Raw genomic sequence first — 15,200 nt, 5'->3', positions numbered from 1 at the left:
GCTCAAACAAAAGAGGAACAAAGTACACACCGACATCAGATTTAGCGTTATCTATAAATAGTGAATGACGCTCACTCATTAGCTCTACGTGCACGATTCATTGACATAACATGAAGATTTGCCACGCTGCTTTAAACACGAAGAGGAAAATAGAAGAACTCAGAAGTGTACTGTCCCTTTCACCTTTAGATTCAGAACACCTCGCTAACAGTGTGACACAAATACACGACTGATGCGTGAGAGGTTTATGACAGATGTACTGACCAGCAGAAGAGCCTCCAGCTGGTTAATGTAGATCTCTTCACTGGCCAGGAAACCAGACAGCACCAGTTTCTTCATCTCCAGACCTTTCTCCATGTTTCCCTGCAACACAGATTCACATACACATGAGTTTGTTATGTGCCATTAGACTTATGACATATGACTACATGCACATATTTGAAACAAAATTTCTGCACATAGCATCTGTTTGTTTGGAGTTCACATATTACACCAACTGAGCTACAGCAATAACTGCGTTATTGTAATACATCAAATAATATTCTGTCTCCTCCAACCACCAGCTGTTCCCTCAGGATGTCATGTTTAAGACATAAGATGCTAAGATACACAAATCCCAAACCCAAAGATCTTGAGTCCCAAACTCTGATTTGGGCGTTGACATGCTTTTGTTTTCACGATTGAAAGACTGTTGATCACTGACATAAAGTTTAACAAAGACGATAAATGTGACCCTGGACCACAAAACCAGTACAAGGGTGAACCTTTTGAAACGGAGATTAACATATCAAGCTGAATGAGTAACCTTTCCATTGATGTGTAGTTTGTTAGGAAAGGACAATATTTGTCCGAAATATAACGATTTGAAAATCTGGAATCTGAGAGTGCAAACAATCTAAATTTTGAAAAAATCGCATTTAAAGTTGTCCAAATCAAGTCCTACTCCTTAAATTAACGCTCTCTTTTGGCTTACAGCTGTAATGACGTTGTGGATATTAGATGAACCTGAAAGCTCTTACACATTTGTGCTCCAGGGTCACAAATGAAGTCTTATTCGTCTAGAACAAAAGAAGAATCATTCACTAAAGTTTTGTTTTTAGTTTTTATGTTAATTTTAGTTAAATATTTTAGCTATTTTGTTATGTGCTTTTGTCGTTTTGTTTGTTATTTTTTATGTTGCTAAATAGTATTAATTTATTTCGAATTTAGTTTTTATTATTTTCTGTTATTTTTAGTGCCTAAACATATTTCAATTTATTCCTGAGACAACATTTCTAATTTTCGTTTAGCTTAAGTACTTTAAATAATATAAAGGGTAGTATTTTATATCATTTCAATAAACAAAAATGCACTGATAGTTTAACTATTTTATTTAAGTGAACTATAATAAACTTGATGTAAGAATGAGTAAATGTATTCCAAACAAAGCGCACATCATTCACACCAAACAAATAACAGGAAACCACTAAATGATCTAATAATTGCTTTGCCTTAGACTACCATGCATAAAAATCGTTTTCAAGTGTTCAAGACCAGCAGGTAATGTCTCCTTAAAAAAAAGTTTCTATCATTTTAGATCGAACTCAAACGGACCTATTTCACCTTGATTATTTGACTGCATGTACGTGTCGCTACACAAACTTCATAGAAAAATAGAAATTTATTTTCTGTAATACTTGTTTTTAAGTTGTGAGATATACAAAATAAATATAAAGATATTAACACACAACCAGACATTTAAAGAGAGAGAGAGGAGGGAATAAAAAATATATATACAGACAATAAAATAAAACACTAATAAAGTCTGAGTAAATATCTCGCTTTTTGCTATTTACTCTCTCTTTCTGAGAGTGCGTGTGAAATTTCTCAGGTAGAGACACACCCAGTATCCAGGCACAGAGTTCAGTCTGTGTGTTCAAACAGAGGCACAGATAGCCTGTGTAAACTCAAGCATTGAGACAAACATCAAGAAAAGTGCAAGGAGCCTTTAACCTTCAGGAGAAATCCATTTGACATTTTACACCAAATCCCTCCTTCACATTTTACATCTTAAAACACATTCAGCTGCCTTATAACTTGATTTCCTAAAAGCAATTTTAAAACAATAACTGTACGTGTAAAAACTTCGACCCTGTCTGTCCTAAAAACCACTAAAACCATACGAGGACAAATGAAAAGCTGTCTGGCTCGGCCGTCTTATGAAGTCTTCTAAATGTTGATTTTATAAAGGAATAAACAGGAGAGACAGGAAGTACCACCCTTATGACTAACTACATGAAAACAGAACAGCCAAATATATCCACCAAAGCACTTGTAATTCACTCACAAACAGTCCTTTGTCCAGAACACTACATTGTGCAATAGATCCATTCTCTCATCGTCTGGTTGGAAATAAACGTAATAAACTTCAAACCCCGTCTCAAACGCATGTAATCTCCTAAACAACAGATGCTCCAGTCATTTTGCAAAGTGTGAACCAGCGAGACTTAATATTATGTGAGCGAATGTATGAAGTCAGTTCCTTCACATGCACTTCATAGCATTATTTATATGGAAATTCATGCAATAAATCTATCGTTTTATCATACGATATCAAACAAACTTGGTTCTTTTCAAAACACGTCCCCTGGTTTGTTATGTAATGCAATGACTTTCAATTTGATATAAGGTTCAAATATCGAAATGCTTTTTGTATACAAGGACTTGTAAATAAACAGCTATGACATCATGTACGATGGTTGGTGCTGATAGTGATAAGATAAGCGAGAGCGACGAATAAGTGACCTTACAGGAAGAACAACCTCTAGAACACAATTCAACTTTTTCAGATACAAAAAAATGAACACACGTGAGGAGAAAAGAGGAAGACCTCATGTTATTCGAAAAATAAATTTAAACAACTTCAGCCATCTTTTGAGTGTTCACATTTTTCTAAAATTCTTGAAATCAATTAGAATCAACATCTTGATTCATATCTAGCTTCCAGAATTTCCGATGTGGCTTCTTATGATTCCGGGCGCTGTTCTCTAAAAACTGTTCAAAACACAATCTCTCCTCGCTGTGTTATTTATGTGTTATTTTGTGTTATTTATGACTAAGCCTTGTGTTGTTCTTTTATTTATTTAACACAAAAAATCAAAAAACAAAAATCAAAACAAAAGGACACGTAATGTGTTAAAATGTTATTAATACAATGAAAATGTAATAAACCCCTAGCAACCTCCCAGCACATCGTTTCAATGACCCCGAACATCCTAAACCCGAAATAGAAACACCGTAGCAACAACACTACAGCATCGTGGTGCCATGATTCAAACACATTACTTTACATATTCTTGAAAAAAGTTCATGTTCAAAGTAGTCGAGTAAAGTAGGACCTACTCCTCATCTCGGACCTCCGTTTCTTTACTACAAAATAATGTCTTAAAGAAACAGTTCACCCCAAAAATAAACATTCTGTCATCATTTACACATCATTAATTGCATCCCCAAATAATTTTTTATTAAAAATGCAATATATTTAATATTCACAGAAAATTGTCTCAACCCAGACAACAACCAACAGTGTTACTATTCCGCCTAACATCTCTTGAAGAAACACAGAAGGTCACACATGTGTAAGACACCATATATGATAACAGAGTGTGTCTAGTTTTGGGTGATCTGGCCCTTTAAGATCATAGATTTTATAGACGGTGGGCTCTGAAAGTGAGGGTGCTTCTTAAGCATACACAGATTGTGTTAATGACAGCTATAAAGTCAAGTTATTGCTGTTTGTGTCTGAGTCAGCACAGGCAACGTGGCCCACCGCACACTAGTATGGAGATTAAGACATCACAAATCAGACATACAGCTCATACTACACAAAAACAACAAAGACCACTGCAAAATCTGGTAAAGAAACACATTTCTGCAGAAGTAGGTACAGCAAACTCTTTCTTTTGTGGAACACAATAGAAGATATTTTGAGAAATGTCTCTGTGGTTTTGAGTTTATTCAGGGGAAGTCAATGGAGTTCAGGGTGGTTTGGTTACCAACGTTTCTCAAAATATCTTTTTTTGAGTTCTGCAGAAGTAAGAAAGTCAAACATGAGGGTGAATACATTCATTGTGAACCGTTCCTTTAATATCTCTAACAGGGGACACTTTGCAGAAATGTTAAATAAGACCGGTAGAGTGCACAGAAGCTTTGCACACACCGAAAAACGCCACGTGTTAAAATAGGTTTAATAATTTCCATCTCACTATTTTTAGCCGTTGAGACATAGCAAAAACTCCGTCAGCTAGCCAGTAGAGGAAGACAGAAGAAGTGCTGCTGCTGCTCTCTCTCTCTCTCTCTCTCTCTCGCTCACCTTAAACGTCCTGTCGTCCATTGGTGTGAATGGACAATCCAAATCCATGTCATTGTCAAACACATCTTCATCCTCCAGAACTTTGTCCAGAAGCCCCAGCACCTCCTCCTCATCGTCCTCCATTCTAACAGATCTCTCTTGTCCCTCTCTCTCTCTTTTCCTCCTCTTCAAGTTTTAATGTGCCGCCCGCACCACATCGGCCCTTCAGCTGTGAGCGGACCTCTTCTGTCCAGTTGTTTTGTATCTTTATTTTTCTTTGGATCAGAAACGTGTCGTGCCTCTCAGACAAACAGAGCAACAGCGGCTCGCTTCCTCTCTCTTGAACACACACACACATTCACATTAACCTCGACCGGCCCGCCTCCGTACACACACACCTCACACACACAGAGGCTTGAGTTGAGAGTGGTCCCGCCCCCTGAAAGCGCTTCTGTCTTCCTGGTGTGTGTCAATTCCGGGTGTCCTGGGTTAAAAGTGTGTCTAGCGTTTCCTTCTCTGGCCTTTAAGGGCTCTCTCTCTTTTTTTTGTTGGTGCATTCACCAAATATGAACATATATTGGCCTTTAAAGATCTCAAAAATGCAAACTGGAAATAGTATCTGGTCTACGCACAAACACAACTAAACCAAAAGCCAGTCATCGAGCGAACACAAAAAAAGCGAATGGATGAAAAAGAATACCAGGAAGTTAAATGACATCTCATATGTGTAATTTTGTTCATAAAGATCTAAGTAAGATCTTTTTAAATGTGAGGAATCCCTGACGGTTTAAAAGAGGATGTGAAGTTGATGATGCCACAGCGCCCTGATGTTTCTGGCTTCTCTTTTCTCACTCGATGAGAACTGATGTAGATGAATGACGAATGGTTAACATCTCATTTATTCAACGTGAACAAACAAAAGCTGCGGCCCCTGAAGAAGAGTTTGGGGGAGGAAGTGATGTCAGAATCTGATATATGATGCAAGACTCTGTGGATTCTTATTCTTCACACTACAATGCTCGCAAGATAAGATCTTATTAGAGGGCGAGAGAAAGAGATTCTCATGAGGTCTTTGTGACTGTACCCACTTGACAGTCATGTTTGAGATGTGTTATGTGCTATAAAATGTTATTTAATGTATGAACAGGGTCACTGCTCTCTCAGATCCGTTATAGTTACAAAAAAACACTGAAGCAGTGCTGGAGCAAATATACATACCTATACGGGTGAGTCGAGAAATGTGTAATATTCTTTAATATTAAAGAATAAAAACATCAAGTTTTTCTGTGACTGCTTGTTTTGTCGGTGGTAACATGGATTAACTATATTGGAAATGTATTATAAAGCAGATACGTGTGTGATAGAGCGGTTTGCAGCAGAATTAAAGCTAACACTTTTGCATGCTTATCAAAAATAAAGGAGCTTTCGTGCTCAAACAGAGGAAAATATAAGATAAATAAAACATTTATACATGTTTGACAAATCTGTTTCATTGCTTTGCACATGACTATAAACAATAACAAACATCTTTAAATCTTACAAATGATATGTGAATTTGATGTGTAAAAAAATAATATAAGTATTACTCTTTATCAACCAAAAGTTTGAGAAAACAGTTGTCGGTTTCTAACAACCACTATGATATGGCATTTGTGGTGCCTGGGTACATTTTTTTTTATTTCTATAACAATTATTACGACTTTCAACCAAACAGCACACACAGAATTGGCATAACACATACGAAGAAAATTACATATGCTTTTTTTACAGCTGGATAGATTAGATTTTATCTGGCAAATAAAAATGGCATGTAGTTTTTTCGGAGTATCAGTAATGAACCAGAATCATAGCAGCTAACACAGCGAGGCCGCACTTCATCTACTCCACCACTAGATGGCGATAATGTCACAGAAGTTAAAACCTGGACACATTAGGGCGGTTTCAATTCATTCATTTATGCATTTGGCAGACGCTTTTATCCAAAGCGCCTTTCATTATATTATAGTACACAATTGTTTCCGGGTATGTGCAAACCCTGAGATTGAACCCATGACCTTGGCGTTGCTAACGCTGTGTTCTAACAACTGCGCTACAGGAAAGTTTTCTGGACAAGAACTAGATCAAGCCAGGACAAGATCTTAGTTGAATTAGGACATTTAAGTGGCTTCAACAAACATACTTTACAAAAAAAACATTTGTTGTTTTTGATCAAGACACCTCTAACATTAAAGTTAGTCTGGAACTAGGCTTAAGACCCGTCCGGAATACCGCTCCATTAACTTCTAGTTTTTCTTCAAATGATTTGTGTCACCGGATGGAAATAGTCAGGCATGCGTATAATGGGTGTGACAAACACACAAACACCTCAATGTCAGTTTAAATCTCTGTAATGCGTCATACAAAAAAGCACATCCGTCATTAAAGAACAGCATGATGTATAATGAAACAACTTTGTGGAAAGAACTATTGATCAAGTTAGAGTAGTGATGATGTCATCATCTTTAACATTATCTCATCTTATGGTCACTGGTGAGCTGATGAAGAGCACTCTCCACAAATAAAACGGCATTTGGACACTTAAGTATGAGTGAACTCTACAGAATAAAACCTTCATACTTTATTTTGATTCCAATGTCATTTTTGTGAATTCGGTTCACCTTAATTTGACAAAAGAGCAAACACAGGTGCACCTCTGCATAAACTGCACTAACCATGCCATCACTCTGAATAGAATATTTAAATAATACAAACAATAATGAATTCAAAATATTACATTATACTGTATTAACAAATCCACTTTTAGTATTTTACTGAGCCTAGGGTAAAACTGTGACTTTTGGGAACCTCTGTTCAACTTTCAGAAGTTAATATAAAAGGCTATTACACAATGTTCATGAAATGTTCGTCGATAAAAGTTCTTGTTCGTTCATTATTTTGACTAAATCCTGCCTGGTTTATATTTAATGCAATCATATATTTTAACCATTTTTATCTGTGATGGAATCAATTTCAGCAGCCGTCTCTCCACTAAGACACTGATCTGTAGGTTTCACTGTTATGGATAAACACTCAAAGATATTCATATACATGAAGACTGCAGAAAGCATTGGATAACCCGTAAACACCATGCATTTTAAGTAATTCATAACATTAAAATGATCTATTTTCCCTTAAAATTACATCAATTAAGTAAAAAAATGGCAATAAATGTTCAAAGGTTTTGAAAGGTTGTGTTACTGTATGTACAGTGTACTGTAAGCACTACATTACTCAGCATACTGAATCACACCGGCTCAGTAAACAGTTTTAGCCCAAAGATATGCAAATGATTTGGTAACAAAACAGCGAGAGAGACCGAGAGAGCTCACATCTCCATCAAAGGCCTCATGTTTTGAGAACACGACTACAAACTGCACTCAGACTCTCACATTATCCTCGAGAACAGCCGGTAAAATCCTAACTGTGCGTTCACACGGCCGCCGTTGAGTGTGTCAAAATTCGCTCTGGCCACCCTGCCAACAACGCTGTAGAAATATTTGTGGACACTCTGGTGCTCTGACATAGACCAACGTTTACAAGGCTGTGTTCTCGGGAATCCTCTCAAGCCGTGGTTGCCGCCGAATCGCGTCATTCGGACACTTTGATGCTCTCGACGGTGGCGCTGTGAACGCACAGGAACAGCACATAACGCAAATAAGACATAAGATCCGAGCAAACATTTATACGGTACACAGGATCTGTTCGAGAGAATAGAGCAAATCCTAAAATAGTGTCTTGGCAAACTTCATAAGCAGAGAGCATGCTGTCATCAGTCCTCCTAACAGATGCTCCAGCTTTAATAAAAGCATCAATAGAGACTCATTACAGCTCAAAGTCATTACAGCTAAACAAACAAAGTCCACATGATGGGATGTGTTTGTTATGTATATATTTATATATTTGTATGTATAATATGTACATATTACACAGTATAAATAGTATATACTGTATAGTAATTTATTTTGCCGCAAATACAGTATATATTTCCTGTTATATATGTATTGACTCTACAATATGGATTTCGATGAATATTAATATCACTATTGTTTATATGTGCATTGAGAGAAAGGAGGATCATAAAGCATTATTATAAACACAGAGCTTCTGCATAATTTATAGCACATCAATTCACTGAACAGAATTCTCTTAAGGATGTTTACAGACACAAGCACACAGTCGTACCCCAGACAGTAGTCCTTCATGTGGCGTGGGTGAGACGGCTTCTCCGTCCTGACCCCTTGCGCACAGGTGAGGGGACATGGTTGGGGACTCGTCTATGAAGGGCATCGTCTCCGAACCGTCGTGTGACTTGCGGTCCTCTGCCGCCTCCCCCTCATAACCGTCGGTGTTGTAGTTGAAGTCTGTGGAAATAAAAAAGGGTTTGAATGCGCACCAAACATGACTGATCTGTAAAAATAATGATTGTTTGTGAACAGATTGGTTAGAAAATTCGACATTTTGGACCGCTTAAAAAAAGAAAGACTAACTAGGAAACTGACGTATTTACTGCAGAACATGCAGGCAGGAGGAGTGGGCGGAGCCTATGGAGTTGATTGACAGACTCTGTAGGGCAGGATGGGAAGTGGTGGTGAGAAAAGAGTGGGCATCTTTGAGATGCTGTAATGCATCATTACATAAAGTGTTGCGCCTGACGGTGTAGTGGGTGGGAACACCATCTTTCAAAGCTTGTCAATATTCCAGCAACAACAGAAAATCTCTCGCATCGCGCGGTTTCAGACACAAAATGTGAATCACCCATAATGCACAGACTTTCAGAAAATACATCATAAGTGCAAATAAAACACTGCACTGCTGAAAGGACCAAATTTAATACATTTCCTTTCTTTTTGTGTTTTGAGACGAATTCAGAAATATAATTTACAGCGAAAATTCACGGCAAAATAAAATTTCTTCTGTAATCATTAATTCATGTGGTTCTCTACAAGACTCTTTCTGCTGTGGAACACAAAATAAGATATTTTGAGAAATGTGTTTAAACAGTGGAAATCAATGGGGTTCAATGCGGTTACCAACATTCTTCACAATATCTTCTTTTGTGTTCTGCAGAAGAAAGTAATCTTCATTTGTGTTTCTTAAATCAACCAACCTACTTTTGTTGAACCCAAAATCCTCTTTAAACTGTAAAACCCAATACAGCCCACACAGAGGAGTAGATACAGCAGCTCTTGTGAAAGAGTTTATGAGATTGGCAGTATTCACAGCAGACGTGCCTTCATTAAAAATGTGTTTGTGTCACTGCACACTCTCCCACAAGGCCACAGACAGCGGAAAAACAAAAGAGCCACATAACAACTCGACCCCGGGGGCGGGGTCATCCCGTCTGTCACCAGGGTGTTCCCTTAGCTTGTTACTGTGACAACAAATGATAACCAACAGACTGACTGACAGTCGCTTTACTTGGTCACAATGGCATCTTCCTCATCCATTGAAAACACGTACATGTAATATGATAAAGTCAGTCAGTCAGTGTCTAATCAAACAGCATTGCATTCTGGGATTGCTTTTTTGCAAACAATACATGCAAAAATACCTTCGAATTTGGCTATCTTTCGGAACATCTTGTGCCAAAGTGAGGCAAAACTGTCTCACTTTTCTCGTGCATGAGTACGAGGGGTTAAACAAGCAACAAAAACACACAACTGTGTGTAAATCTAAAATGACTTTTTCCAAAAACCTACTTTCACACACTTTTGCAGCTGGACACACACAGCGCGCTGCCCTGCTCAGCAATGACATCTGGTTAATGTATTTGGCGTACTGTACACGGTAAGAAAATCAATCCAAACATCGACCGGCCTGAAGCGCATCTATGACAGAGAGGTTCTGTGGTGGTCACAAGTGTCTCCTAGCGCCAACTGCATTATAGGATTTCATAAACTCTGAGAGTCTCGGTAGACATAAATCCACCGGGAGAGAAAATCCAATATCAATCTGATGGTATAAGCAACGTTTTAAAGAGATTTACAAAGATCCAACTTGTAGTTTGCGATGAGGGAAATCAGTTTAAGAATTAACACTAAACTACACAAGTTGTCGAGTCCATGAAAACAAACACTCTTAACCAAGAGGACACACAAAAAAGAAAAGAACACGCATCAATCTTACCATGATGAGAAATAAGGGATCTCAGGACGCACGCTGCCTCAAAGAAGAAAGCCATGTGGACATTATCCTAAAGTTCATTAGATGTCACAAAACTGCCCTGACATACACGGTGACGTACGAACATCAAACACACACTCGCAGTGTGGGTGTAACAAGCAGGAACTTTTGAAAAGGTTTTATTCAAATATATGGAAATGTAATTCACAGTAAACACACGACTAGGCTGCGCTTGAAAAATAGTGCGCCCTACATACTCCAGAATACTGTATGCACTAATGTACAAAAGATCAATGTTCATTCTGGTAACATCACTGTGGGTACAGAGTCTGACGCATGCAGATGCATAAGCGGTTATGGATAGCAACGCCCTGGCAACCACATTAACAAGGATAATGCAGCTCGCCTTAGTTTTGCGCCTAGGTGATAACACAAGCAGAAAGGTGACTGTAAATATTGCTATTCTCATCTATACCCTTCACAATTCCAGCCTCGAGTCAACTGATCAATCAAATCCTGTACGGAGACTACAGCAGACATATCGATTCTCGGAGCATTTATGATTTAGCACTCGGACGGCAAGAAAGTTCCTGCGATAACGGACCTGGATCCATAACTCACTAAAGAAATAAAACACCCAGGAGGACATATCAAACATGTGTGTGTGTGTTTCTGTGACCTACTTCAGTGCCACTGCGTCTCGTGCATTTTCAATCTAACACATTGATAACATGTAAATTCACACACATGCACTAAAAAAGCAACATCCCATGACCTCATAAAAACAAATTCATAATTCAGTTAATGCTAAATTTAAAGTTCCCCAGTTGTCGATACGTTTAACCTTTAAAATTAATCTTTGACCATCAAGACAACATATTTAAACGTTTCTAATGTCTTAAAATAACTTTAATGGAACTCTACACATGCATTAAGAAGATACATAAATATGCTAATTAGCCCCGCCTCCACTAAGTCGCATGTGAAAATGAGATCTGACACAGCAGTGCACTGATCATTCGCACCTGAATCTATGCGCCATTTTTGCATATTCAGGCCTTAAACTGCTGATCTACAGGGGTGAGTTGAAGGAATTGGTTACAGGTTCATGACGTCATTAACCGGAGCATATAAAACTGCTGTTTACCAAAGAAAATCCTCAGCAATGGTTTAATTGACTGTTTTGCACATGGTTTGTCTCAAACATAACATATTGTATACGTCAGCCTCAAAACAATCACAAACACGGTCACAAAGCAACACACAGATCTCTCCTGATGGACACTCGTCCACCCTTTAACCCCATCACTTTCAATCAACGGCTTGTTTCCATGACGAGTGCCCAGGCTGCCATGACAACTTGAAATTCTTTTATGCAGTCAGTTGCCGAATGGGAAAACTGAAGGTTCATGAATATAAAACAACGATCTTCATGCTAGAGGGTTAAACAAAACATTCTTAGGGCAATTCATGACCATTTAATAATGTGTATGATTGGACTATTAGGTTTAGGAGTGGGTTAGGGATGGGGCTTCATTGTTTGCTTTTTTCTAATAATCATAGTTTTTTTATCACAGGTATGTATCAATTTTACGAAATCGCCTCCTCCTAAAACAGTTAAACTTTACATTGAGATCATGTTGGTTTAACTACTATCAGATAAACACAACCTTACAAAGTCATGTTTCACACTGCAACAGGTGACCTTGTACATTTAGAAATGTATTTTATTTTTGTCAGATTGATTGCCATTTGTATAACTGGTTTTACTACCAATATAATGTTTAAAGTTAACTATAGTTTTAAAGTGAGACTAGTAAATTATACTAATGCCATAGTTAAACTATGGTTGCTGTAGTAAAACCATTCATTTTCATATGGTGAGGTAGAACATATTAACAAACAATGGCACAATGTAACAAACAAATGCTTAAAAAAAAAAGAAAAATTTGCCATCTAATGAGAAGGTTAAGACGTGATGTTCGTCAATTGCTGGGACACAATTAGTCTCAGAATCAGATGCGGTACACCCACTGACAGCCCACGGACCACACACTGTCTGATGCATACACAAAAATTGCAAGAGCTGTGCTAAACACGTGTTCAGTTCAATGCAACTTTGACCACAGAAAACAGTTTTGTGTACCAGGCTACTGAACACAGTTTTCATGTGTTTTATGTAACACACTAATAACGTCTACAAACATTTTCACTAATATGTTTAGTATTGTCCAAAACATTTTGCACACTGCTGTGCTATCATCTGAAAGTGCTACTATACCACTTTGTTGCACACAATCTACTTCTGTTATAGCATCGATTTCAGATCTAATCATGCCAGAATAAACTTCAATGTGCACCAGACCTCTTGCCATCCATCAAATGTCTGACTCCAGCACAGCCAGGACAGAATTAGCATGCTTTCAGCTAAATGTATGTAAAAATAAACGCTGACGATAAAAAGCACTGAAACTGCAGAATGCATCACATCAGGATGGATTCAACAAGGTGCAGTTATCATAATCAAAGCAACATACACAACTTTTTAATAATGATTTCTACAGTGCTTTGCATAATTTATATCTTTCAAAGTAATGTCTTTGATATAAATTGGACAGTTAGATTAAAAGCAATTTGCAAAACTGTGCATATAAGGCACCGATTCACTAAAACATAAAATGAGTTACAAAATGCCATCACCTTGTGTGAAAACATCAGCAACACGTGCACATCAGACCAGTGACATGCTATTGCGACTATATGCAAGTACACACCAATAAATGAACAACATCAACTTTAAGCATTTAAAAAATAAATATCTTCCTAATATCACCTCTCTTATTGGCTGTGACGTAAACCGTAGGCCTTCAGCCTATCTCTCAAAATAAGTGATTCATGTTTAGGGCTATTATGAGTAAAAAGGGCCGAACGTGTGAGTGTTTGTGTTGGTGTGTGTGCTTGCATGACTAAACCAACGCCCCACACAGATCTATCTCAGCAGCGGGATCTGCTGTGTTTGGAGAAAAGATGTAATGAAATTAGCTGGGTACTGGGTAGAGGGTGATTATTAGTCCCAACGCTCTAAAGCCCACAGCAGAATTCAGAGGAGATCTGGGATTACATTTCTGCCTCTTCATGCTGATCTCAGCATAAAACGAGAGAAGAAACTAACTCTAGAGCTCCTTATGCAGAGCCTGCTTTCATTCTTATATCAGTGCATGTCATTTAAAGGGGTCATATGTGTAACCACACCCCCACAAATCTACGTCAGTTCATGATATGAGTTGACTAAGTCCGCCCAAATGTTCAAGCAGGTAAGGTGGGTGTACCGTACTGTCAGTACAATTGAAGAGGAACCGGGTGTTCCAAATATGGTAAGAGGCGTTACATTTCTGTCACACGCTTGCATTATTCGACGAATCACTACGCACTGGTTAACTGGCCAATCACAGTACTACTCGGTTTTCAGAGTGATAAGCTTTGTAAAAAATCTGTGCGTTTTAGAGAGGCGGGGCAAAGAGGAGATACAACCATGCACGGTATGTGGATAATACAGCATTTTCGAACCTTGAGAATAGTGAATAAACATTGCATTACATCTAAAACAAACGAAAATATTAGTTTTAGCAGTGTCATATGACCCCTTTAACGTGATGCAATTTCTGTCCCACCACAAAACAGAAATTGTATATAATCAAATATTTTCAAACACATTTCTTTACCACAATGTTGCTCTGTCAGGATAGATGAGATATTCAAATAAACAGCAATGTCTTTCAATAAAACAACCCCACACGTAGGCCTACCGTACATTTAAGTGGCTTAACCAAAGTGACTTTGACATATTTAAAGTTCTAATAAAATTAGATAAAAATGACAATTATGCTGTATAAAACATTACTTTTATTTAACCAAATATATATATTTTTTTATCAAATAAAGTTTTTTTTATCATTTTCAACTAACTTTTCAGCCCACAAAAGCCAACTTAATTAAGCAGTCTTTCTAAATGAGCAAAGCTCATTCACATCTTGCATTCTCTGTGGTTCACTTTCAATGATTCAATGATCTCTTGTAGTCGCTAGTGACTGAAAAGTTCAATAGTTTAAATGAATCGGTTCAAATGAATCATTCTTGTGCGAGTCGTTCTGAACACAATATGCGTTCATACTGGCAAACTCGCAGTATATGTGTACAGTATATGCTGATTAAACGAAAGACATTACAATCATGTACGTCATGCTAATTTAAGAAAATTTAGAAATTAAACGTACTTTGATGCAGCCGTGAAACACAGGCTGGCTCTTGATCTGCAACTCTTTTTAGCGCCTCAGTGTGCCGATAACGGACAGTGCCTCCATTGTGTCGTAATGTCGCAACTGCAGTTACAAATGACAGTCTGTTAAATGCACGCAGCATTTCTTGTGAAGACACCCGACAAAATTTGGGCGAGAGTCTGAGGCGGCCGCCTCCAATTTCTCTATTCAGGAAAAAACCTGTTCTTTTCTACGATTACAAAACGTCAGCATCTATACACACATGGATGCTCACTTCTAAAAACAGCAAACCAATATCGATTCCCATAATATTACAATTTTGACACAAACGCACTTGCATCCAACGGCAAGACCCGCTCGCACACACACACAGGCATCTGTACAGGTAAAGACAATTCCCATCAGTGTCTCTATCTGAGCGTTAAATTGGA

General features: G+C 37.9%; 1 protein-coding gene across 4 annotated transcripts in view; it reads right to left on the bottom strand.

Annotated features, from left to right (window-relative positions):
* Positions 1-15,200, bottom strand: part of abr (ABR activator of RhoGEF and GTPase) — a 106,829-nt gene that overhangs the window by 60,928 nt on the left and 30,701 nt on the right. For 2 of the 4 annotated variants that reach the window (XM_056745348.1, XM_056745349.1), the window contains exons 2-3: positions 8,552-8,730; positions 265-363 (exon numbers count right to left, since the gene is read on the bottom strand). In XM_056745348.1, coding sequence (XP_056601326.1) covers positions 265-363; positions 8,552-8,730 — 278 coding nt within the window. Of the gene's footprint in view, positions 1-264; positions 364-4,351; positions 4,685-8,551; positions 8,731-10,495; positions 10,597-15,200 lie in introns of those variants that run through there. The other 2 variants (XM_056745350.1, XM_056745351.1) reach the window with 2 other exon arrangements.

Source organism: Triplophysa dalaica, chromosome 4 (assembly GCF_015846415.1).
Source record: "Triplophysa dalaica isolate WHDGS20190420 chromosome 4, ASM1584641v1, whole genome shotgun sequence".
Classification (NCBI taxonomy): domain Eukaryota; kingdom Metazoa; phylum Chordata; class Actinopteri; order Cypriniformes; family Nemacheilidae; genus Triplophysa; species Triplophysa dalaica.
This window is presented reverse-complemented; position numbering and strand designations above follow the sequence as displayed.